This window comes from Hoplias malabaricus, chromosome 15, assembly GCF_029633855.1.
Source record: "Hoplias malabaricus isolate fHopMal1 chromosome 15, fHopMal1.hap1, whole genome shotgun sequence".
In the NCBI taxonomy this organism is placed as follows: Eukaryota; Metazoa; Chordata; class Actinopteri; order Characiformes; family Erythrinidae; genus Hoplias; species Hoplias malabaricus.
Window position 1 is genome coordinate 18,432,323 of NC_089814.1, and position 27,318 is coordinate 18,459,640.

At 37.6% G+C, this 27,318-nt stretch overlaps 1 protein-coding gene across 1 annotated transcript; it reads right to left on the reverse strand.

Annotated features, from left to right (window-relative positions):
- Positions 1-750: 750 nt before the first annotated feature.
- Positions 751-26,677, reverse strand: afap1l1b (actin filament associated protein 1-like 1b). The gene is made up of 19 exons (XM_066645853.1): positions 26,552-26,677; positions 12,004-12,129; positions 11,727-11,810; positions 11,514-11,602; positions 11,064-11,184; positions 10,867-10,965; positions 9,954-10,165; positions 9,682-9,861; positions 9,321-9,404; positions 8,840-8,918; positions 6,420-6,575; positions 5,724-5,935; positions 5,128-5,273; positions 4,488-4,560; positions 4,031-4,142; positions 3,498-3,665; positions 2,898-3,073; positions 2,114-2,242; positions 751-1,641 (listed from the first exon to the last, which is right to left on the reverse strand). Exons 1-19 carry the CDS (start codon positions 26,571-26,573, stop codon positions 1,615-1,617), a joined length of 2,295 nt encoding a protein of 764 aa, XP_066501950.1. The 5' UTR covers positions 26,574-26,677; the 3' UTR covers positions 751-1,614.
- Positions 26,678-27,318: the final 641 nt, after the last annotated feature.

Below are 27,318 nucleotides of genomic sequence, written 5' to 3' on the forward strand. Positions count from 1 at the left end.
GCAATATTAATGCATAAATATTGGTATAAATCTATCTAGCATAACTCAGGAATCTGAACCAGTAGGACCAAGATTATCTAGACTGAAAAGAAAGGTTTTATCCATTAAGTCTGAAATTTGTGTCTGGGAGATTGATGCATTTTTCTATATGCTGCATATTTAAACATTCATTCATTCATTATCAGTAACTGCTTATCCAGTTCAGGGTCGCGGTGGGTCCAGAGCCTACCTGGAATCATTGGGCACAAGGTGGGAATACACCCTGGAGGGGGCGCCAGTCCTTCACAGGGCAACACAGACACACACACATTCACTCACACACTCACACCTACGGACACTTTTGAGTCGCCAATCCACCTACCAACGTGTGTTTTTGGACTGTGGAAGGAAACCGGAGCACCCAGAGGAAACCCACTCGGACACGGGGAGAACACACCAACTCCTCACAGACAGTCACTCGGAGCGGGAAACGAACCCACAACCTCCAGGTCCCTGGAGCTGTGTGACTGCAACACTACCTGCTGCGCCATATTTAAACATAAATCATGTAAATATTATCTACAGATAAACTATATAATTATCTATAATATTATCTTTATCTATTATCTATATAAACAGATTTTCTTCCAATGTTTTCTATGAATTGTGTGCATATTTGTCATAAAAATATAATCATCATTTTATCCAAGCTTATATGTACAACCTTAAACACTTATTTGTTCATGGAGAAACATTTATTATGTAGTGAAACAAAAAAAAAAAAAACAGCCCAACATGAAATTTTTAGATTAGTTCAGCAATGGATTTATATACAATGTAGAAATAAATAAATAATCTGGTTAATTAAGTGCCATAGTGGAAAAGAAACAAATACCTCTTAGAACTGAGTTTTAGATACACAGTTTAAGATTATAATAGATGGACATGACACTGAATATCCCAAAACAGGGATTTAATACATTCACTTTTATAAAAATTTAAATAAACCTTCCACTATCCCTTTTTATCCTTACCACATTTTACATGAATGTAAAAAAAACTTGCATCAAAATTTACTGAGTGCACAATTCAATTTGAACAGGTACAGTTCTACTTTTCTTTTCAAAACACAAATCAACAACTTCACCACGGCCATTATTCATTCAGAACAAATCATTTAGTTTCAATACATATTGAGAAGACTAGTAGACTTGTAGCAATCTACTGTGGCCCACATATTTGCTGAAATATATGACAGGAAATATGGCTGAATTCACATTGTAATTGGCAGCAATGCTTAGTAAAGAACACTTATATAGGTGCACAAATAGAGGAGAGAGCATAATTATATGCATTAAATGATATTCATTTTTATTGTATTGCTCAAAGAGCTTGAATTCCTCAGAAATGTATCTCTCAGCATGCAAATGCACTATATACAAAACACCAAAATGTATAAAAGAACATAATACACAAGTTTAACACAATAAAGCTGTTGAATCCAGGGTCCACTCTGCTCCACTGATATCTGTACACAATTTATAAATGGCCAGAAGAGGTCACAAATGAAGTCTTTTCAAATAAAAGAATGGGGTCCCCACATTGTCTCTGATCACCAGACAGATATTCAAGATCTTAAGTCCCCTTCTTTGACTCCCATTCCTAAAAGAAAAAAGGATTTAGTATTTAAAGGAATGCATGAGTCACGCATACCATGTATGTACAACTGGTAACTTTTCAGGAGAAGAAAAGCAATTCAAACTTTGAATGTAAAAAAGTTTCTATCCTACCACACCTCATAACATTTTTACTGAATATAAAGGAGATCTGTTGTCAAGCTATGCTAAAAAATATTTAGTGTTTTTTCTTCTGACAGCAACAATTAATGTACTTAGAATAAAATAAAATAAATACATTTCCATCTCTATTTGTATTCCGGCTTTGATTACCATGGACGATTCAGCAACTTACCACTTTAGCTTAAAGAGTTTTAGACTGGGAAATGCTTTGAAATTATTTGTAATTGGTAGTCAACCTTGCAGTACAAATGCAGGAAGGAAAGATTACAAAAAATCCAGAAGTATTCTTTATTCGACAATATTTGTGATCACAATTTTCAATTTTAAAATGGTACCTTAGCTTTTTGCATAACATTTCCTTTGCTGGATGCATAAATAGACGATGGCCGCTTGCGCATCTCAGAAGCACAGTTCACAGGTAGAGAGGCTTCACTATAAGGATTTTCAACTTTCATTATCTGAACCTGTAGCAAGAGATAAAAACAGGTTAAAATACCCATCGCAAAAGGCAAAATCTTTAAATCATACATCAGATAAAGTTTTGACTCCTTGAAAAAGTAAAACCCTAATCTTAGGGTTAGCAATGCATCACACACCCTATGTTCAAAAGGGTTAGACACTACATATAATGAGGTGCATCCATTGCGTACAGACAAATCTAATTGTTCATGCATTACTTGTAAAATCGCCTGAGAAACATAGGAAATGGTTACTCTGAAGCAGCCGCACATGATTTGGTCAGTGCCAAGTGTCGGTTATGTCCCTTCTGAAAAAGTTTATTTTCTCTGGAAAGGTTTTAAACTAGATGTTTGAACATTTTTGTGAGGATCAGATGGCATTTAACCAAAAAAGGAATAGAAGATCAGTATCAAATTTGGGGTGATTAGATCTGCATTATAAATACCATCCTAACTGTATAGGTATAGGATGCTGCACCATCTCTCCAGATAATTCAACTTCTTCACAGCTTAGTGTTAATTCCTTTGGCAATGGATATTGATATCTGCGACTGATCCAAAGTATTGGACTGGCATTGGAGATACTTCTTTGGAGATTAGAGAAGCTGATGAAATAAATTAGTTTTTTAACTAGACAGATCCTAGTTTATAGCACTTGTACCTTATTTTTGTTTTTTTTCTCTGTAGGTGCCCCCAGCACACCTCCAGCCAAAGACTTCTTCAGGTTCTCCTTCACCTCAGTGAGCTGCAGTTCCAGATCCACCCTCTCAGCTTCCTTCCTTCTGCAGTTCTCCTCCAGCTCAGCCACATGCCTCTCCAAATCTTTCTGTTTCTTACCTAAACACATCACACGGTTAGACAATTATATACAACATAAATAACACAATTTCTCATTTCCATATTTATGAATCAACTATAAAAAATGTACAAGTGAAAGATTCATGATGCTTTTCGTTTCCTGTGCAGCTGCTTCAGAGTGTCCTCTTTAATGCTTTTTCATGGAGGTTTTACAAGGTGTAGCTGAATTCACGAATTATAAAGTAGGTATAACACCCTCCATGCAGTAGTTATTTGGTATTCAAACAACTACTCTTGTCAGTAGGTGGCGCCAGAGCACCATTCATGTACCAAAGGAAACGTCCAATGTTAAAACAATCTTTGATTACAAGGTTACATGAATTCATCTGATTACTCACAGCCCTCCTGCCCAGATTCCATGTTATTATTAAAGCTGTGTAATTAGAGAGGACGTCACTCTTACCAGTGGCTTCTTTCAGCTCCTCTTTCACTTTTTTCTTCTCTTTGCGGAGCAAAAGAAGGGTTTTTCTAATCTCTTCCTTTTCTTTCTCCAGCTGCTCTTTCTCATTTAAGTATCGACGTGCATCCTCTTCTGCTCTTGTCTTCCCATATTTACCATACTGGTTCACAGCTGTGAGAGAAAATACACTTAAATCTCAGTTTTCAATTCATTTGTAATAAGCCGACGTAATAAACCAAGGGGCTCTCATAAAAGGAGCATTCTCATGATTTATACAAAAAAGTGACAAACTCTATTTATGAAAGTGATTATGTATTATTTTACATTTGTCTATGAAGTGCAAGTCACACGAGAATCCAACTGTATACAGTCCTTGAATAAACCAGTTTACGCTCCATAGAGAAGCCTCATTTAAAATATTTTTAGTACAGGATCTCAAATGTATCCAAGCCAGTAGGTATCAGACGTTTTGTTGAGTGAAGAACTGGAGAAAGTGACTGCTTTTTTAAGGCACTGAAAGAGTCAAGTGGACTTACAAGATCCATGTCTCTTCACAGTGACTTGAGGATTTACTTTTGGCGTGTCTGTGCTGGAAAAAGACGAGTGGCGCTTAACTGAAGCTCCTGATTTTGGCTGAATATCCTCTATCTATTAATAGGATTAAAAAACAAAAGAGTATAAATTGAAGTACATGCATATATTAGGAATATGGTAGAGGGAGAACAAATAGGAGAATTGTGGAATGAAAAGAATGATTGAGAAGCTGTGTGCCAGGACAAAAATTCTCAAACTTTATGTGAGCAAAATGTGAACAAGCTAAATACTGGACCTTGAGCTCAAAACTACAGTAATTATAAAGATACAGACGATTTCCATTTAAATACCATTTGCATTAGTGATTAGAAAAATCACAATTATATATTTTTTATATATATTTTTAAATATTTTTCAGCCTTAAGCAATAAGTTATGTACACACAGTGGATGTACACACCTGAATACTCTCATATGGAACCTCGTCGTAAGTGCGGGAGTCTGTGGAGGCTCCACTGGAGGACGTGGCCCATCTGGGAAGGGTAAAGTAGAGAAGAGCATTAGTACATATGGATTCAGACTCAAGATGCTCAAAGCTGACCAAACCAGTGCAGTCAAATTATTTGAAAATCAAATTTTAAAAATAAGATAAAGAAATGTGATTAAGCTCTACTGTCAATTCAACCACTTTTATATTGGTTTAAAAAGTAAATCCATCAACAGAGAAAAATAAACATTACTAAAATTAAATGTAAAATTCTGTTGAAAGAACATCACTGTTTAATCACTATAATGTTTTTAACACAATTTAAATGTAAAAGGATACACATACTTTCTGGACCGTGATATTATCCAAACAGCAAATTAAAAGTCATATCAGTGGTTCATAGCCCAGTTGCATTAATGGTATACACTAAACGGCCAAATGCCCTTCTGCTAAGTAAAAACTGAAATGTGTGGTTTTATTCTAATGGTGAGCTATACAAGCACTTATATATCCAATATGCATGCACTATTCTTCCTCATATTAATGAAATTTATTAATACCTTTGAACCTAATCCCTAATTGCTTTAACTATAAAAATATATACTCTACTAACAGGAAAGAGTGTCGAGCTGCGTCTCTGATGCTGCTGATTGTGTCCACATCCACATAGTCATAGTGTAGGGCCTCAGGAGTGGTCACACAACCTGCTTCTGCCAACAGCACACCAAGCCAGCGACCCATCTCCTCAGAACAGCTGGCCTGACACACACACACACACACACACACACACACACACACTGCTACTCCTCTTCTGGGAAGGCCTTACACTATATATTGGAACATTTTTAAGCATTTGATTGCACTCAGCCATGTGAATATTAGTAACGTAAGATGCTAGTGTTGCATGAATATGCCACTCTAACACATCTCAAAGTTTTTGGATATAGCTCTTTCACTCTGGAGAACTATGTTCCACTGCTGTACAGCTCAGTTCCATGGGTTTTTTAAATATCTCTGATTAATGTTTAGCATTGAGCAATGTGATCTTATAGTTGTGATTAAGATTATGTACAGAGACTCTATATGTTGTGTGTGCACAACTGAATGTCAATATCCACAATGCGTACACCCAATTGGCTAATTATTAGGTGTCTACAAACTTTTGGATATGTTGTTATTATATTTGTATATGTATGTGTAAGGGAATACCTCCAGAGCTGCCACTTCATTGCTATCTCGCATGATACGGAAGGCGAAGGGGTGTTTAGGACCCAGACCTGGTAACACCTCAACGCCACGAAGAGCCACAGCATTAATGTGAGTGTGTATATCTCCTCTGTCCTTATGGAGATACAGAGTCCCACTCCTTACACAACACCAGCGCTCTTTCCAGCATTGATTCACCAGAACATTCAGATAACCTAAGAGCAGAGAAATATAGACGCTGACTTTGTGTCTCTGTAGAAATTAGTGCTAACAGGTGGAATATAAGCTTCCCTTCACTGTTAGATACATTAACCTCATTATTCTAGTAACTCAATGTAGCTTTTAAACCCAACAGCATGTGTGGTCCTACACTTCCATGATTCACTCTCAGACGTACATAACTACATATTCATTTTACAGTATTTCCAGAAGACATTCCACAGATACAAAAAAAAAAGAATAAATCTCAATCTGAGGTTATGACAGTACTTCAAATGCTAATTATTTCTTTTTGTGAAATGTTTATAAAATTTAGGGGGCAGCTGGCATTTTCAAGTATAAAATAAGACATTTTAGTCATTCTGCCCTCTCATCCCAAAATGTACAACAGTTAAAAATGCTGAAGCACTGCTCTTTGAGACTAAAATAAGAGCTAAAATGATAACAGTTCTGAATATCTTTCAGACAAGAATGTCTCACCACAGCGTGGGTTGTCATCAGTGTGGGAGGTAGTGGTGGTCTCTCCAGGCAGTGGGGGCTTCTTCTTGGAGAAACTGATGATGCGGTTGATTTTTCGGCCCGCAGCACGACTCATAGAGCCTGTCAGCTCAGAGAACGCCCCCCTCTTAACCTTCCCTTCAAGAGAAACCACAGGGAGTGGGACAAAGCTAAAAACCACATGCTTTTATACAGTATATATTCTAAAAAGTAGATATACTAATACACTTCCATTTTTGAGAAAGTTGGGACAGTATGCAAAATGCACTTATAAACAGAAAACAGTGACTTGTAACTCCACTTAGGAAAAATAGTTCAATGGGTGGCAAGTATTGTTGTTGTGACACAGCTCCAGGTTCCTAAGGTTGTGGGATTGAGCCCTGCCTTGGGTCATTGTCTTTGAAGAGTTTGTTGTGTTTTCTCCCACGGTCCAAAAACACACACTGGTAGATCAGCCATGCAAAAAATAGTCTCTAACAGTCAATGTATGTTGCCCTGTAATGGAGTGGCACTCCTTCCAGGGTGTGCTGTTCCTGCCTTGGGCCCAGTGATTTCAGCTGGGCTCTGGACCCACCATGAACTGGATAAGTGGGGTAGGCAGAGTGAAGGAACAGTGCTGTCCTCTTTTTTCAATCCATCACCAGGGTGCCCCTGAGCAAGGAATCTAACCGTCAACTGCTCCTCGGGCACTGGGGATGGCTGTCTGCTGCTCTGGTAGGGTATATCGAGTTGGCCAAATACAAGTAAGGCCCGGTGTATTTGTGCAGTTGAAGAAATGTGTACAATACATTAAAAAATGTACTCACTAATCACTTTGTTTTTTTACAAGGCTTTGTCCTCTATCACATCCACTTAGGTTTAAGGATTTTTTGATAGCATTAAGCATTTGCATGCTTTGCGATTTATAAACCTGTTAAATAACATGTAAAACAAGAAAAAAGCATAAAACGTGCTCAGTGTGATACATTTGACTGCACATCAAAGACAGAGAAGAATGATCTCGAGCAGAAACATCCTTCCTCTGATCCCTCCTGCTATTGTGTGAGGGTGACGGAACTAAGTTCAGGGGAAACAGGTTGCATCTGGAAAACACACTACTCTCTGACCTCAGAAGGGGATTTCTTAGCCAAGAATTTATCCTCAAAACTGAGACTACGGACTGTAGAGCTCCACATCATTAAACCATTCTGATGTAAAGAATGTCATCCAGTGTGGTTTGGTGTGAAATGCTTCATTCTTGAGAAACTTGCCAAGTCAGAATTTTTCACACTGTGGGTGAAAGAAGCCAGATGTCTGAAGAGATTTAAAGAGGACATAAAAAAAATTCAGTGCATTGGCACATTAATTTGGGGGGTCTAAAGCAGGGGTCCTCAAACTTTTTAATCAAAGGGCAAGCTCACAATTTTTCAGTCTTTCGGGGCCGGACTGCAGCCAGAGAAGAAAACATCTAGAAATAAAAACACTGTATACCATGTCATAAATATTTTGAAGTTAAAGTTGTTTAAATTTCAAGATTAAAGCAATAATATTTGGAACTGGCACTGCCCCTTAATCAATATGAGACACGATGTGGACGGTGTCTCACTCGCAGCCGCCGTTTACAGCGCTTTGTCTCCTTACAGCCATAGACTTTCACATGTCAAGGGGAAACAGCAAAGCCAATCATGAATAGAGAATGAGATGCTAACTGTTTGTATGAAATACATTGACTAGGCACTGTTGGAGTGTTGTGTGGTCATTTTCACCCTAAATGATTGCGAGGGACAATTCAGTAGTCGCTGGATTGTTATAGAGACCTGTCCATTCTGTCTCTAACCAAATCTATGCCCTCAGTCAGACCACATGCTTTGCAGCTGTAGTTAGAGGGGCCGGTCAAATGAAATAATAATTACACAATAAAAAAAAATTACAGACCAGTACGTTTTTTTATGGGCTGCCTATGTTGGAAAACAATGGTCACATTTATTAAGACCCCAGGAAAATGTGTTCCCTTTGGAAAAAAAAACTTTTTTCATCTTTAATGCCATAATGCATGAGACAATTTGATTTCAGCATAGGATTTCGGCACTAATATATATATATATATATATATATATATAGGAAAAATATATTTTATGTACTTTATTGAATGAATGTATAAAATTCATGAATGTGTTGTTGACAGTAAATAAGCATTATGCTCTTCTACAATGTTTCACTTCACTTCAGACCACTTAGACTGACATTAATTACATCGCAACAACTGAGTTATGCAGAAATTTTGAGAGAAAAAAACAAAACAAAAAACAAAATCTTACTCAAAACAGTCACAACAGAAGCTTTAGCAACATTTTTGCAACTTTATTTTTAATAGTGTTTCCATAATCAATGCCAGAACAGTTCATAGCACACTGAATGCTTACCATTTTCACTACTTTCCTGGGTAGAATCTCCATTTACGATACTGTCAGAATCTGAGATATGTTTTTCAGCACCCAGCATCTGGAGTAAAAAAAAAGTACATATGTCACATATACATATGGTCATTGGCAGAACAAAATCTTGTATCTCCATTCTCAATGTTAGTCTTTTCCCACAAGGTTAACTCACTGTGGACTGCTTACTGCAGTATGCAAGTGTTTTATTCCTCAAGAACAAGCAAAACTTATATTAGGTGGAGGAATATTTATAGATCTCTGGAATGTATTAAAATTTAATTAACTCATCAATTTATACATTGTCTGTAACCACTAATTTAAATTTTTTATTGAAAAACAAATATTTTATCTACAATATGTTGAAATTTCATAAAACTCTCAAAAATCTTGCTTCTTTAACTAAGTTACATTTTGGAATATAAAAGGTTTTGCTCTGACAGTTAAGAGTAGATCTGTAGTGGCTCACCTCTGACTTGCGAGGGATCATGGGGGATGAAGAAGTCTCCAGTGCACTTGTGTGGTTCGCTGTAGCGGTAGCCTCCTGAATGGCCTAATTTGGTTTAGCAGAAGAGTTATCTTAAAACTAATATTCCTTGATAATCAGTTCCATGGAGGTCTCATGTATTGTTTACACCACTCTACCACTGATTATTTAGCTAATGGAGCACTTTCAGCAAGCAAAGTCTGTGTTAATGCTACAGATAGCAGCTCTGTGGTCAGAAATGAGGTCACATGAGCTATAGTTTCAAACTTCATCCACAAGATAACGTCTAATGCATTTCAAAAGAACAGAATATTAACGGATGGCTCAGATTAAGGCCACTTACTTTAAGCCAACTCTCTGCTTGCTCCTTGTTGGGTACAGCCAGCACTAGTGAATCTCCTCCAGGCACAGAAAATTTCAGCTCGTGCTTCTTGCGTCGACCATCTTTACCTACATAGATGACCTTGCACAAGTTCAGGGGCAGGTCAGTGTGAGGAATGCGGTCCTTTGGGTTCTTGAAGCACTGGGAAAAGCATACAAAGCATACACATAAACTATCTTGTACAATTAACCATGTCTTCATCTATAAATAAATAAGCTGACAGTAGCACTAACCTGTAATCTGTTCTCTCTGATGACCGTTAACTGTTTGGCCCACTGACCAAAGCGTTTCTTGCGCAGTAGAACGGCATATTTTTTGCAGTCTTTCATTGGGCCCCGAGGATTCACTTCTGAGGGCCACTGGTGTGTCCTTTCTCTATTTTTAGCTTCATCGTCCTCTTCATCATACGATTCATAAGAGCTGCTCAGAGCATCTGAGTCATTGTCTGGAAATACAAAGAAGTAACACCGAAAAAAACAGACAAAAAAAAGAATGGTTTTAAACTAATATTTTTCACAGCAATTCATGGAACTGTAAAAAACATTTAAACTTGTAAAAGATGTACACTCAAACTGCAGCATACATATATACAGTACTGTGCAAAAGTTTTAGGCACACTATATTTTTGAGTACAAATTCTGTTATAGATATTTGTTTTATGAATTCTGCATTACTGAGTCAATACAAAAACATTTTAGATTTACTTTACCAATAATAATAATAACTTTACAAAAACGTAATCATTTGATGTCTGTAAAGAAAGCAACTAATTAAAATAGAGGTACACATTAAATTAAAAAAGAAACATAATGAAGGCTCCTGATTTTTTGCCTAAAAAAAGGAAGTGTGACAATCCAACTTCTTAAAAGAACTGTGGCAGATTCTCCAAGGCACTCAGTACATCTACCATCTAATTTCTTTATAAAACTGTATAAACTGTACCTAGGACTAATGTTTAAGAAAAAAAGAAAAGCAAATGTTTTTCACATATAATACTGACTTACTTTCGATTATTAATGTTTACTGCACATTGTTGTCTTTTTCTTTCAAGCAATGAAGAATTAATTCCATTATTTTTGAAGTCTTTACTTTCCAACATTTTTTGCATGTGCCTAAAACTTAGTACTATATATTTATGTTCCTTACAGGAGTTTTTGCAGGGGCCATTGAGCTGAGTTACTGGGTAGTTGTTGTCAGCATCCTCATAATACGCATCCTCTATGGAGTTTGGTGGGCTTGAGTTGTCTGAGAGAGAAATCAGAAACAGAAAAATGTGACTCAATGTCTGTGCTATTCATAAAGCTAAAGTGATTCATAGCATTAAGTAATGAGTTCGTGTTTACTGTGTGTGCTGATGTACTGAGGCACGGTGTCTGACTCTAGAGGAACAGCCTCCTCATAGTAATCCTCAGGGATGGGTGTGGTCGGCAGTGGAGGTGGTGGAGGAGGTGTGTCTGTGGGACTCTAAGAAACATAGTCACATTTAATAAATTAAGGAATAAAGTGGGGCACTCCTCTCTTGCAAAACATAAGCTCAGACATATTTCTACAGACATAAGCCCAGATATATTCTAAAGTATACAAATCAAGGGGTGGACTACAGTATATAATTGTTGAACTACACAGTGCTCCTGTATGGTCAGTGGTGCTGAAGGAATGAACAGAGTGTAGAATTCTAATTATTTATATACACACACACACACACACACACACACACACACACACACACACACACACACACACACACACACACACTATGGTGACCTTGGACACATTGGTTTGATATGTCTTACTGATTTTGAGGGTGGATGCTTTGATGTCTCTTCCTCATCTTGATTTTTCAGTTCTTCAGAGGAATCTCCGAGCTCCTTCAAATCACAGTCTAAACAAGTAAAAATTTAGTACAATAGTTACAGAACAGTTATCAGCTTTGTCCATGGAAAGAAGTCCATTTATAAACCCCCCCAAATAAATGAAGATTAAATAGTACAAGGTAACACACTTACCAAATTCTTCAAAGAGTGATTCCACAAAGCTTGTACCATTCCCATAGAGTGACGTGTTCATGTAAATGAATTCACTACCAGTCACTGTGTGCATAAAAATATTTATTAACTCCAATAATATAAACTAATATTTTGAAATGATTTAGGTAATAAAACCCCACTTGGCTTAAGGTTGCTGAATGGCATCAAATCTTTAAAACAATGTTCCCCCTCTATTTATTCCCTTCATAAGTAATGTGGTACGTGTGTGTGTGTGTGTGTGTGGTGTTGACCTTACCTGATGGCTGTATCTGTCTCAGAAGGTTCCTGACCACATTCATCTTCTCTGCAGTGGCTGAGCTCACATTTTCATGTTCAAGCAGCTTCAGCAATAAGTTCAGCTCCTTCACAAGGTGCTCCATGGCTGAGAAAATAAGCAGTAAATGGATCAGTAATTAGAGATGACAACTGAGCTGGTTGTATCTTCAGTACCTTCAGAACACTGCTGATTTTGATGGAATCATATTTATATATTTTTTCCCGTTCTCCATACGAAACAGTCCTAACTAACAGCAACTAAGACATTTGCTTTCTACGTTACAAATAATGGATGTTCACAAGCACTCACATTGCAATTTGTATAATCACCAAAGAAATTGAAACGAAGACACCTGGCATTGAAAATGATGACCTTTGACTCATGGATTTGTTTCACGGCCTCCCATTCCATTTTCCATTTCAAGCTCTTCTACAGAGATGATACAAGTAATAATGCTACTGAGTGCCCAGCAGCATGGCAGTGAGCTAAAGGTCCTCAGCTGTTGAAACTGGACATCTGGACATTTTTTACCAGCAGTTGGGTGGAAACCAAGCCAAAGCAACTAATGTGGCTTAATGCAATAAACAGGCAATGATAGGAGCATGACCTGAATTGATTTCATATGTCAGTGTTCTTCCAAAACTGCATAGCTAACAATAGCATGACTGTTATGAACATCTTGACAAACACAGGAAACTATGCACCCTCTTCTAAAAAAAAAGGAAGTATTTTTAGATAATCCTGGTCTAAAATCTAAAGCGTCAGTGGAATTATGGTCAACATGTTTTGGGAACATTTTCTAGAGGTTGAGGGGTTTTGGTTTCAGTGGTTGAACTCAGATTTTGTCCAGCAGTACTTCTGATATTGGCAGGGTCAAAAACCCCCAATGTAGCTCCATTTTTTTTACATTACATTACATTTTTTACAGTGGAAGTAGGTAAGTAATTATCAGTAATATATTCCTAAAGCCCATTTAAAATAAAAATGCTTTACATGACAGTACATTAAAAAAACAAGTTAATACAGCACATAGAATTTAAGACAAAAACTCAGACTATGACAATCAGACAGAAGGGTTGAAGGCACAGGATACTCCCTCACATGGAGTGAAACTTTCATGAAGAATAGTATGTTAGGAACACTTGAATCCAGACCTTGGAGCCATGTTCCACGCTGGGATTTTAAACTGGCCAACTGTTATTACACTATACCCGGCCAATTAGGTGCATTAGCAGTTGCAACTATAGAGTCATACTAGCTGGCCATTTTAAAGTCCTGGCCTGGAATCTGGACCCAAGGTCCAGATTTGAAGCCCTCTGCTTTCTAGTCTATACTTTGTAGTTGTTGCCTTCTGGAAAGTTACATTTGGACAGTGACAATATGTTTGGTCATAGTTAACTTTCATCTAACTTTCAAGTTTTGATCATCGTTAGAGCAATTCCTTTCCTTCACAAATCGCCTGGGGTTTGTGATAAAGTAGTTATTGACTTGCACATCCACATTCAATGTGTTATCTGTAATATCTTTGAACATCATGTCCACACACATTCATGTCCCATCCTGTACATTCTGGGAGAGCAGGTTCTATTAAAGTGAAACACTGCAAAAAAATGTGCAAAACAGCTAAAAGGCATCTACCGTCACCCTGTCCTCCAGTATTTCCCAAACCTGGTCCTGGTTGCACACTGCTCAGCACAACTCGGCGCTTTCCCGTGTTAACACACCCACTACAGAGGCTGTTAATTAACTGATTATAGGATCAGGTGTGTTGGGAAACACTAAACTGTACAGAGAAGTGAGCTCCAAGAGCAAGGCTGGGAAACAAATTTCTAAGCAGGCCTGTGGTGTTCCAGTTGGATGGTACTCTGAATGTTCTTGATGAAAAATTCAGCAGCATCTCTTTAACAAACATATTTGCTTCATATATATATTATGTTTCACCCAGCTGGTTTAAAGAATAGCTCTCTCTCTCTTACAGCAGCACAATATTAGCTTATATATTAGTTTTTTTTTTTTTATTAATTACAAACTATATGACAACCACTATAATTTCTATTTTTATTTTATTTTTTATGTTGTTTTGTTGTTTTAATATATTTATCTGAAATTTGTTTTTGTTTGTTTGTTAAAAATATTAAATTCTATACAAAAATTCACAATTCATAGTGTTGATAATTTTACTAAAATAATGTGTACAAGACACAACAAAACTGATCACCAATAACTGTGGACACTAATGGTGTTTTTCCACCACATGAGTCCGTCTGTACATGGCTCGAACTGGCTTGTTTAAAGCTTGTCACTTTTCCACTGGCAAGGCTCCCCCAAGAAATGAAGCTGGCAAATTAGCGCTCTGTAGGGTTTACACATCACCATTAAGTACCTACTCTGCATGATTGGACGCGGAGCGAGCTGAGACTGAAAACTTACCGTCGTGCCGTGTAGGTTCCATGCAGTGGAAAAGCACTATAACTGTATCTAATCACTGCATAAAAAAACTTAAAAGTAATATATTAAGTACACACAATGAATCCTTTTGATTTATTTCCTATCCTATCTTAAAGATCAGATTTAATACCCGGTCACTAAGAATAGGCCTCACAGGGAAACACATGCAAACACTTCACAGTTCACACCCCACCACACCCAGACTTTGGTAAGAGGAGACCAAAAACCACTCTATGTTGAGATAAAAATCTGGAGGCTACCTGCTACTCATTAAGCTTCACTGATGTGAACATTGTTATTCTTAGAAAACTGTATTGAATGCAATATATAAACGTTAATTTAACTTATCAACTTACACTTGTTTCTGTCTCTTTCAAAACTAAAAAAGCTGGCATGAGATCTACAACGTACAGAACCTGTGGAAACACTAGTCTCATCGCCAATTCAAAACACACCATGAAATCACATGGAAGTCCTGAGTTAGATCCACAGCAGAAATTTGTGCCCGTGTGTGTGATCAGGTCAAAGCAGGACAGCATGGTAATTCCGGACAAACCTGTCAACAGCTCGTTTCATTCAGTTTTACTGCTCTGAAAACAAAGGTGGGTAGCGTAGTCAAAATACTGCTAATGGCACTAAAACAATGACTCAAGAAAAATTAAAAGTAGCCAAGTTAAAAATAAAACACATTTATGGCATTTGGCAGATGTTCATATCCAGAGCAACATTTGTTTTTCACCCTGGGGTCTTAATGAAATGTCTTTGACATGCTTTGGTATTAATTTCACATAGACCAAGCCCCACCAACACTACTATCACCTTGTTTAAACAGCCCTGTTCAGAACAGCCAGTTTGAGTGACTGTTGTTTATGATAATGAGCCACTGTTTACAGCATACAAAGTAGCATCTACAAAACATCTCTCAAAGTTTTGGCTCCATCATCGTGAGATCACTGGTTCGATTCCAGCAGAAGGGTCAGCGATCTGAGGTCGCGAGTCCATTCTCCTCACACTGATGGGGAGAATGGCAGGTGGTTGTCAGCTCATGTGACAGACCTGGCCATTGTCCTCGGGTCCATAGGTTGTTTCAGTGACTCAAAAAGAGCTGATGGCTCAGAAATATATGATATTGTCTTGAATATATGTCTTGGAGGAAGCAAATGCTTGCCTTCACTTTGCTTGGTGGCACTGTGAATGACTGGGGGATTCCTAGCTACATGCAAGGAACCGGTGACAACTAAATTGGGGAGAAAGTTATAATACAACTCAAGTAGCTGCATATATTCTATAAGTGCAGACTGAAAATTATTAATACATCCAGCATCAACATGCAATATTTTGATGCACTCTTAAAAAAGCAAAAATCACAAGGCCACACAGATATTGTTGCCATAAAATTAAATCACATAATAGCAATTAGTAACTAAAGGATAATGCCTTGAATCCAACTATGTAAAAATTAAGGTAGAAATTTAAAGTAGAAATACTTTATTCACCAATATATTTGAAAAGAAGAAAAAAGTGTAAGAATTTAAAATTACTTTTCCTTTAAAATAGTTCTTAAGTGAAAATGTAACTAGTTTACAACCAACCTCTGGCTAGAACTCAAAAGAAACTATCTTCACTGACACAGTGAGAGCTGCCAAGGAAAGAAACAAGTAATCTCACCAGAGTCAACAGCTGAGGAGGATGAGGACAGGACCATTTTCCAAAAACCTCACACAGCCAGAAATCCTGAGTTAATCCACACTGCAGCTGAACCACTCTCCAGTGAAATGTGGACTTAATACTCAGAGCTGCAGCAAGACTAAACTCTCTCTTGCTTTCATTCTTCACTACAGTGTTATCTGAAGAACCATGTACACTTTACTTTCTCACTAGTTTAACCACCCCCTTTTCCTTTTCTTTCCGTCCTCCCCCTCGTTCCTGTCTGGTGTTGTGGTACAATCTGAGTTATAGCCAATTTGCCTTAAAACATTTAAAAAAAATGAAATAAAATCATCAGCAAAATTATTAATGAGCATGAAAAGAGCCAAATAAAGTACAGTTTTAATTCTGCTTCATATAAATTTGCTGTCAAAATAAAACCATACATCCCCAAAATGGAAAATTTCAGAGGAAGCAAGAAACTTCCATCTTTTAATTAAAGTTTATATAAAGAACCTTTCCAAGCAATTATTGAAGCTGTGAATGTAAATGTCAGCAAATATTTGCAAACAATGTAAAACATAATCATCAATAATTAAAGAGGAACCGTTTCCTCACAATTTGTTGAATCCCTGAGATGCAGAGGAAGGTACACAGAGCAGCTCGATGTGAGATGGTGCATTGTAATGTATCTTTTTTGTAATGCATTTTTTTAAAATTCATCTCCTAAAAACAGTGACCCTATATGGATTCTGATTTTCAGATGTACTGTTGATTATCCAGGAATAGTTCATAAAAGTCACTGGTTCCTCATGTTAACATCTTAATAAAAAAAAGCCTCATGTATCCACAACATATTTGTGGTTTTAGAGGCATTAAATCCTCAGTCGTCTGGTTCCTATCACCAACACTGTGAGCAATTCTGACTAGAAAAGTTGCTTCAATTTAAAACACTCAGATTGAGCTAATGACTGACTTCATATTTACAGCTTAATGATAAGGAAATGAATGGAGGAACAAAAGAAGGATTCAATTAATCAAATGTTTGATTGAATCTGTAGCATTCCCCAAAATGAATACCAAATAGGTAGTTTGAAATTAACTTTGAGGAATGCTACAGTTTCAATGTTAATTTCTAATGGACAGTTCACATTTTTGGTCCTTTTTACAAATAAATACAAAATGTTATTTATCTTTAATCCTAAAGTCTTATTTATTCGTTTGTCTGGCACAGGGGAGTTGATTTTTTTCACACAGTAGGATTTATGCTGTGGGCCAAGAGGTCTAAAATTTGCAGCTGGAGAACACAGCACTCTAGAGATCTTCCTCCATATATTCCCGTTTACATGTACAGCAATCAGTCTCTTAGGGCTTTCACTATCTGACCTTTTTTGAAAGGAAGTGTAGGACAATCAGCACAAAATCACAGAGCCTCTTCTCATTTGTTTTGTTTTCACTGAGAGGCCATTAATGGACAACGGGTTATATTTCCTCAGGACATGGATTTCCTCTCTCCTTGACAGAAGGAAGTGGAAGTGTGTGTGTTTGTGTGTGTTTGTGTGTGTGTGTGTGTGTGTGTGTGTGTGTGTGCGCAGGCACACAAGTGTGTGAGTGTTCATCCACAGAGAGATAGGGAGAATGTGAATGGGGCCCGGAAGCTCAGAGAGCTGAGAGAAGGATATCTCTGTTATTGTGCAGAGTGCAGTGCAATCACAACTCCACGTCTGCCACTCTCCAGAGGGCTATTGTGTGAGTGAGTGAGTGAGTGAGTGAGTGAGTGTGAGTGTGTGTGTGTGGCTTGGATGTGGGACTCACCCGTCCTGTTACAGAGAACCTCTCATTCCCACACAACAGCCCCCAGACCCTGTCCTCTGTCTGCCTCCACCCCCCCGACCCACTGCAGAATCTAGGTCAGGTTTGCAGAAGTTAAAGTAATGACTCTGCCAAAAATAAAATTTAGAATTATCTTCTTATCCAAAATGCAGAGGCTTAGCCAAAACTCCCTTTGAATCTTTGATGTTTTTGTAGGCAACAATTAATGGGAGCTTATAGCTACCAGTTAGCATTGTCTCAAACCACAGCAAGATTTAAAGCAATCTAAAATATACTTGCTAATGTGGTTTCTAAACTTGATGCACTGCAATGAAAAAATAGCATTTGACCAATAGCATTATCCCTTCTCCATCAAACTTTACAGTTGGCACAATGGAGTCAGGCAGGTAACATTCTTCTGGCATTCATCAAACACAGACTCATCCAGCAGATTGTCATGAAAGTGTGATTCATCAGGCCACAGAACACGTTTCCAATGCTCCAGAGTTCAGTAGCAGCATGCTACATCAGACTTTGTGACTGTGGTTCCTAAACACTTCCACTTTTTAATACCACTCACGGCTGACTCAGGAAGAAATTTCAGGAACTGACTTGTACTAATGGTGGCATCCTATTACTCTACCACTCACAAATTCAGTGAACTATTTTTAGGATGACCCATTCTTCACAAATGTAATAAAGGCAGACTGCATGGCCAAGTGATTGTTTTTTACATCTGTGGCCATGGGACTTAACCAAACACCTGAATTCAATGTTTAAGGAGTGTGTTACAATACTTTTTTTCCTTATATTGTATGTCAACAAGATGCTGAGTAAAAAAAACATATTGTCGCTGTCCAGTGAAAAACATGTATATCCATTTTTGTAGATTTCTAGTTTACTACATCATTTGAACACAGTTGTCCTTCATATTGTGTGAAAATTTCAAGATGAATGGACCTACAGACACGGTCCAAAATTACATGGAATAAAACATTTTTACATTGACTTCCATTGAAAGTTAAGAAGATTTTTTCCTTCTCCTGTAAAGTTGCTATTTAGGAGATACACATTTTTCATTGGATGGAGAAAATGTATTTTCTTTCTGAAACAGTATATTGGTAAGAAAGAAAAAAAAAGTATATTAGCTATAAACAAGATCAGCAAACATCTTGAGAATAGTCAGTGATGTTGTCCATGTTTATGTATCATTTGTATATATGTGTCAAATAGTGTCTAAAACCACATGAAAAATCTATTTATGATAATGAACATCCTCAAATAGTTCAGACAATTTGCTGGTTAGCTGCAGTGGCTCCAAAACGTAACCCCACTAAAATTAGTCACATTATGGAGGCTTCTATATTTACTTCCAGTACAACTATGGAATGTATTATGCTCTGTGTAAATCTGTAACAATATATTCCTTTGACAGATATTCTTTCTAGTGTAGATTTCTGAGCCATATTTATCAACACTACTGTAAATATTTATGAATTGGTGAACATAATAACAAACCATCCTGAAAAAAAAAAACACATTTAATAATTCCTAAGTATTGTGGAACTCTTTTTTAAACTGTCAGTATTTAATAGATTACTTCACCTCTATAATAGAAAATAAAGTTTTCTGCTGCCTTTAGAATTCAGCCAAGTTCTAATGTTGACTCCATGAAGGCAAAGAAATAAAGAGGAAATCTAAATACAGTGTTGTCCCACACCTACAAAACTCTGCCATTTAGAGAAGCAAAGGCATTCCAAATTTCTTTAAAGTCTATCTATAGCAGAAAATATAAGACCGAAGTGTAAGCACACATTATTATAGAGAAATGGTTTGACCAACCACCCAAACTGAGGTCTCCTTCAACAATGTGCTATTATGAAGGCCAAAATTAGACAGTGAGATCACTCTGGAGGAAAAGGGACAATGCATGTGGAGAACTCAGAAACACAGCACAAACAATCATTTGCTCTCTAGCGCACTTACTCACACACACACACACACATTTATGGGACCGGGCAGTTGAGAGCAGCTGTGGTGTCCAGAGGCGCTGGCATTGTGGGTCTGAGGATATGTCCTGCAGCTGTGGTTTCCTGTCTGGACTGACGAAAGCACTTTCTATCAACACCAACCTTCTGCTTCCTATTCCTCTATGCTTTATTTTCCCAAATATGACACACTGTTAATTCCTCCCTAACACACAATGTACACTCGCATCCATCCGAGAAATGATGCCAAATTATTAGACACATCATTTGATTGTCAGACAAATAATTTGATTGCTCATCCAGCATTTCTTCTGAAATCAAGGGTAGAAATTTGGCACCACTTTGTTGAAGTAAGCAGATGTTGACATTGCTGTAAAGATCTGATGGCCTTTAGCCATGAGAATATTACTGACTTTGAATGATTAGTTGTCACAAACACCAAGCTGTGTCTTCCAAAAGATAATTGGCTGTATCTCCATCATTCAGAGAAGACAGTTCCACTGCTCCATAGCTGGGGGTCTGTATGTTGCTCTAGCATGGTGCTGGGCTATCAAAAGTTTATATTTTTTGCTCAGTAACGATTATAAATTTGGGCAGTTGAGTTGAAGAATTGTTCATTTCTATTCCCTTTTAGCATGTCTACTAAAAAAGCAGCCTGATCATGCAGCACATTATCAGGTGCATTCTAATGGGTCAATTGGTGTAATATGTTTAAATTTTAGAACTGTGTATTGTTATATGTATGTTTTTATGTAAATTTATCTTGTAATTTTTCTACTTCTGTGAATGTTTAAAGTGGTATGGCCCAACTCTACTCTAGGCCATTCAGTGGCATCAGTCATGATGACCTTAGGCATATGTGTGGCAAATCTATACATCCCTTTTTTAAATGATTTTCTAGGAAATTGTCCAAACCATGTGCATGCAAGCCCTGTCACCCATCCCTGAGTTTTTTGTCGCACAGTGACAGGTATGAGGCTTCAGATGTTTTTAATCTTTCAAACACTAGACTTGAATAGCTACACACTCCCTAAAGTGGCTCATCAGCTGTTGGAGTTTCATGATATGGGCGTGGGTTACACACACTAATACCCTGAACACACACACACACACACACACACACACACAAAGGAGTGGTACATAGTAGAGTCTTTGGTGTGTACCACTCAAGGTCACATGGAGGCCACCTGGCCCTTGCAGAGGGATGGCATAATTTAATGCTGAGTATTTCAGCGGATGACAGCTTATTGGGTGGAGTCAATTACAGAGAAGCAACAGGCTACATAACTGAAAAGGGAGGGGATAGAAGCTTTGAAGATTAAATCTTAAAGTCTCAGTGACCCTAGGAAAAGGAGTTGAGGTCAGATTATCTGCCTTCTGAACTGAGGGCCAACTTCACAAGAAACATGAATACTAGACATGACATATACGTCATTTTTTGTCAGTGCAAAGATAAGTCTGCTTTTTTAAGGTTTGCAGATGAGTTTCAAGGCTAACGTACACTGTATGTCCAAAAATGTATCTAATTTAATACTGTAAAAATAATAAATAATAAATGAAATAAAGCAACTTAAAGTGCACTTAATATAGACACATATTTTCACTTGTGTACAAACAGCTTGTACAATCTCCACAGAAAACCATAAAATGAAATGAAATACTTGGAGCAGGTGCACATGAATATTCACCATGTCCAGTGATGTGTGTGGACTAGAGGATTATACATTCATTCATTCATTCATTCATTATCTGTAACCGCTTATCCAGTTCAGGGTCGCAGTGGGTCCAGAGCCTACTTGGAATCATTGGGCGCAAGGCGGGAATACACCCTGGAGGGGGCGCCAGTCCTTCACAGGCAACACAGACACACACACACACTCACACCTACGGACACTTTTGAGTCGCCAATCCACCTACCTACGTGTGTTTTTGGACTGTGAGAGGAAACCGGAGCACCCGGAGGAAACCCACGCGGACACGGGGAGAACACACCAACTCCTCACAGACAGTCACCCGGAGTGGGAATCGAACCCACAACCTCCAGGCCCCTGGAGCTGTGTGACTGCGACACTACCTGCTGTGCCACTGTGCCGCCCTACCACATATTGTATAAGACCACATATTGTATTATACTATTGTATAACTATATCATCTATTAGAAGGAAATCATGGCATCGATGTACCTTGTAGGACTCACTCTGAATACAAGCATGCAATTTTTGCCCATTTTTTGTTCTTGGCTCCATGCTTGATTCTGTGTTGCAGTCATGAGCTACAACCATACAGTCTAATTCACACACACACAACAACAACAACCACAACAACAACCTGCATCTAACAGGCCTCCTCATCTGACCAGCTATAATCACACCCTCATGCCCTACAGCAAAGCTACAGAAAGTTATCCCACAAAGAAGAAATGTGTTTTATATACTAGACGAAAAAAAAACAGCTTTGTGAGTGGTAGACTGACATTAACAACAGACAGGCATCACACTCAAAACAAATCTCACTGTGCATCATGTTTACCATTTATCATTTTATAAATATCATTTATATGTAATATCTTTTATATTACTATCGGAAAAGCAACTTGTTGCTGACTAATTAATATCATATATCTGCAATATAGTAACTTACAGGAGAAAGAAAACGTTCCTTAAGTTTCCAAGTTCCTTTGATTAAGCTTCATTTAGGAGAATTCTATTGGTGCAGACTTTCACAGTGTAACAAGCACTACGTTGTACTGTAAATGATGCAGAAAAATAAAAATGCAGAAAAAAAGAAACAACAAAATATACATTTCTCCCTTTTCATTTATGAGATATTATTAGATATTTTCTTAAAAGTAAATGAGGAAATTTTCCATTCGTCTACTCATCATCAAACATTGAATTTGGCTTGATTTCAAATACTTTGCAGGTTCTCATATGACGGTGATGATATACTGTTGAAACTTAACTGGGAACATTCTGACAGGCTCAGTCATGATCCTCACCAGAAGCTCTCTGCTGACTAAGGGCCTCTGTTAATCCACACTTCAGTCCACTACAGATCTTACGCTATCATTTTAAAGTTCACAATCACAATTCAAAACATAAAACAAAAATGGAGAATGCAAAGATCTAGCATCTTGTATAAAGTCTTACCTGAAGGGTACAAACTCCCTACCCTTCATTTTAGGATATATTCTGAAATTATAGATCTAAACAGTAGAAATGCAGAAATGCACATTTGGTAAGATCACCTCAATTTCTTTTTCATTCTAATACCTGTATTGTGTGTAACGACTGTTGTATTAAAGTTGTGTAACAGTCACATATTTCAGATGTTTGTTCACACAATTCACAGATCAGTCAAATCAACTGACCAAAAAAGTCAATTGTAATTAACTGCATACTACACAACAGCATAAAAGACAAGACTCAAGTACAGTGATGTATTCCTTAAGTAACTGAGTAACAAGCCAGCAATTTAAGGGGTTAATTTCCAGCTGAACCAACTTTCACATCATTTACCTCAGACACAAAGTAAGAGGTGTTGAAGGAGCACATCACTCTCAAAATCAGCCCAACACACATGCACAGACTCATACTGGCCTCCTCTCTACATCTGACCCTCTCTTATTAAGACTCTGACACATTGGTCAGTAATGTGCAATGATCCCCTCTGATGTTTAGCTTTGATTTCCGTTCTTTGAGGATGTGAGTCAAAGAGGGGCTACCAGCCAGAGCACAAAGGCCACTTGAGCTGGGGCTTGACTAGTCATGTCCTCCACTAACCTGACAAGAGCTCCACAGAAGAGCTGCTCCCGGCTGCGGCTGTTTTTTCAGAGGAATGCCACTGGAAGACACACTGTAAGGCCTGTGTGGATCAGGCCTCGCATGCTGCAAATGACTAGAGCCTTTGTTTCTATCCAACTGTGGGTATTTATAGATGTGTGCCATGTGGAGGACAAGGCATTAGTGCAAATCTCCAGCCAGAGCCCAGTCACTATCAGTAACATGCTATAAAGCAAGGACTTGACATTACAATATCTATAATCACTGGTGAAACTCAATGAATTGTAATGGACTTTAGGTTTTTATTAATTAAGCCACACAAAACTTGTAAATTAAGACAAACATTTTAATCATTTCAATAACAACTGTTGCAACGTATTATTTGAAATGTATAACTGTTGTCAAATAACATTTAAAATTTAATTAATGTGGAAGGGTATGAACAGAGGGCCCTTTATTTCATTTATTTTGTTTTCATATTTGCACTTAACTGTCCAGTTTGAGGTATCTATGCCCCACTGGCCTGATCAGTAATCCATATCTGATGATTTTACAAGGCTCATGGCTTAATTTTTCACTATAGCATGTACACCTGCCATACACATGCATTTCTATACAAGTCCAAAAGAGCATTTCTGTGGGTGGGTATGATGAATCCCTCTCCCACATCACCTAAGTTCTATGCTAGCCAATGTGGGCATCTATTGGATGATGCAGCAGATCTATGGAGTTGGCTCTCTTCTCCAGCGTGTTGAATGGTACAGTAGCATTACATTAGGTTGTCACTTATGAACTTAAGAAAATTTCAGAGAAACAGGTCTGGAGATTTTCCAGAGTTGTCCTTGCACACATATAGTGCACAGTGCACAGTCTGGAGATTTTCTGTGTCAGATACATTCTCACAGCTGGTGTTCTGTGTGCTTTAGACAGGGGTTGACACTTGTGTAGCTTGTGCAGGAGATACAGCATGATTCTCCGGAACATTGTATTAAGGCTCTAGCAATTTAAAATCTGAATAATGTTTCTGATAAAGGTTATGGATATCTGTGTTCACAGCTCATCCAGGTAAAGTCTGGAAATTTTCTGTGTTACCATGCATATGTGAAAGGGGCTTAGAAGTATGAGAGAGCACAGTTGTTTTCTCTGGGTAGCTCCTTTTTCCTCATCACTCAGCACAATCACAGCCAATGCAGGAGTTTATTAATAAAAGAGAAGTGTGCTGACCTGTCCAATTATGCTTCATATATCTTGATGGAAATGTGCTTTCTTTCACAATCACAGCTTGGTAGAATTTTGTGATTGGGGAATTCCTAGCTGGCAGGTGGAATAAGCAATGGCTAAAATGTTGGCGTAATCCTAAATATTATATATGATATAAGCAAAAACATCTGTTTTTTAACAGAGGATAAATGATTTAGATACCTAAAACCACTGGGTTGTCTAAGCTCAGTCAAAAGCACACACTGAAACTGTACACACTTTGATGTGATGAAACCACAAGAAAGATCTAGGATTCATCAGCACATGTGGAGTCACCTATTCAGCTAAACATAAAAAGTCGCCACACCCACATCAGAAGTTTCCAAATGATTCAGAAACTAAAAAGAGTAAGCAGAAGTGCTGTTTTTTCCTGACACCCATACAAACAAACTCCAGAACGGATTTCCCGGATGAGAAGCAAGGCCATTTTCATTCAGGTCAGAAATAGTCATCACTCTGTCCAAGTCTAAAGCACTATATAATAAGACAGAGGAACTGACAGGTCAAAGAATGATGAGGAGGATGACTATAAACCAGTGAGTGTAAAGAAACATTTTAAAATTTCAAAAACCTTCACATAATGAAAAGTTCTATGCCCATTAAATGTTTTTTTTTCTTAGAAGTGCCCATCTAAGTCTTAAAGTATTATCGGAACTTTTATTAACAAAAGCAAAGTGAAATTGGACAGGCATCGTACCCTGCTTAAACCCAGGCTATTTTTCCAAAATCCAAATAATTTATTTTTGCTGACAAATATAATGTCCCCCGTTTGTTTAATAAACTTCTTTAAAAATTCTCATCAAGTTATTTAGCTCCAAATTAATTGCTTTATAATCGGTAAAATTATTCATATATAATTTTAAATAATCCATATAAATCTGTATATACAAGTGACAAGGTTCAAAAACTATGGCTGTGATCTCAAGGCCCTGAATTAAGAACAGACATGTTTCTGTAGTGAAAATTACTGCATTGGCTCACCAAAAAAAAAAAGTGTTGTTAATAAAGGACCCCTGTCCACATATTTTAAACGGGTTTTTGCAACAATTTCAAAATACTCAAATATGTTTTTGAAAACAATATTATTGTTCAGGTTCAACATTTGAAATATTGTTTTGTAGTATTTTAAAATAAATATGAGGAGTAAATTAATTTTTGTTTTAATTTCTAAAAAAAATCACAGCTGCAATATATATATAGAGAGAGATTTACATTATATTTTACTTTACAGACAATGTGTGATAACCAGAAAACCGTATAGTGCAGTTCAGATAATGATCATTAACGCATCACTAATATATAAAGCCACATTAACTACTGTACGATGTATTGTGTTCTGCTGATTGCTTGGTTATTGCGTCACTGAACAGTGCAGGTAACTGTTATGGCTCCAACCAGGTGGAGACACATTATCTCTCCAATATCTCCAGACTGCTACATCAAGTCTGTGATGCCAGACAGATCATATGCAACTTATACCCTACATAACTTTCATAAAACAAAGTGTATCTATATAAGTATATTTTTACTTATTCTTTGGAGATGAATGTTACTATAAAATACTAGAAACGAAGTGAAATATATACTTACAGTTAGACTCTGTGATTTCCATGCTGAGGAACACTGGAAGTTTATTTCACAGCTCTCCAGCCTGTAGCTCCCATAAACTTGACTTCGCTCCGAGTCCGCGGCCAACACAACACTGCCACTGTGGAGACCATGCGAGAGCAACGCTGTCCACACCCGTTTTCCTTCGCTCGGAGATTGGATATCACATTATCTTCACAAGACACATGATTGGCCAGTAGGTAATAGGCAGTAGAATGCCGCCTATCAACAATGTCACTGACTGGTCGGCTACTGCGAGTTTGAGTTATAAACCAATCAGAGCACAGGAGGAGGAACCTGTCGGGATATAGGTGGAAAACAAAATAACAACGAGATCAACGGTTCGGTCTCCCGGGTCCTAGCGTCCTACCTAATTTCTCCTATTGCAGTGCTCCCCAAAATGTGGGGTTGGCAGGAGCAGCAAGGCAAACCAAAGAGGCATGTTTCAGCAGTTATCACTGTATCAGAGAGGGGGTCTCGAAAATAATATCTATAAAATTGAACACTGCAGAAAATATTTGGGAACATTATTTGTTGTTGGTGGGTTTATTTATTTATAATTATTTTTAATATGGGGGCGGGGGGTTAGGAGTTTTTTTTTTTTACCAGAAAACTGAGGAACCTGCCTGCAATAGACAATTTTATTTACAAAATGTGACAATTCAAACCACTGTGTCCATAAGAAACTCTGGAGCATGCCACACAGCTCACTTCTGTCTCTAATGTTTAATAGGTAGAATTGGCAAAGT

Excerpts from the sequence above, each read along its gene's own strand:
- afap1l1b (XM_066645853.1), bottom strand. The coding sequence starts at position 26,573 with ATGGAAATCACAGAGTCTAACT. Across the intron at positions 10,966-11,063 it reads TCAGTACATCAGCACACACA|ACAACTCAAGCCCACCAAAC; the intron begins GTAAACACGAAC and ends TTTCTCTCTCAG. Across the intron at positions 3,074-3,497 it reads GGAGCTGAAAGAAGCCACTG|GTAAGAAACAGAAAGATTTG; the intron begins GTAAGAGTGACG and ends TGATGTGTTTAG.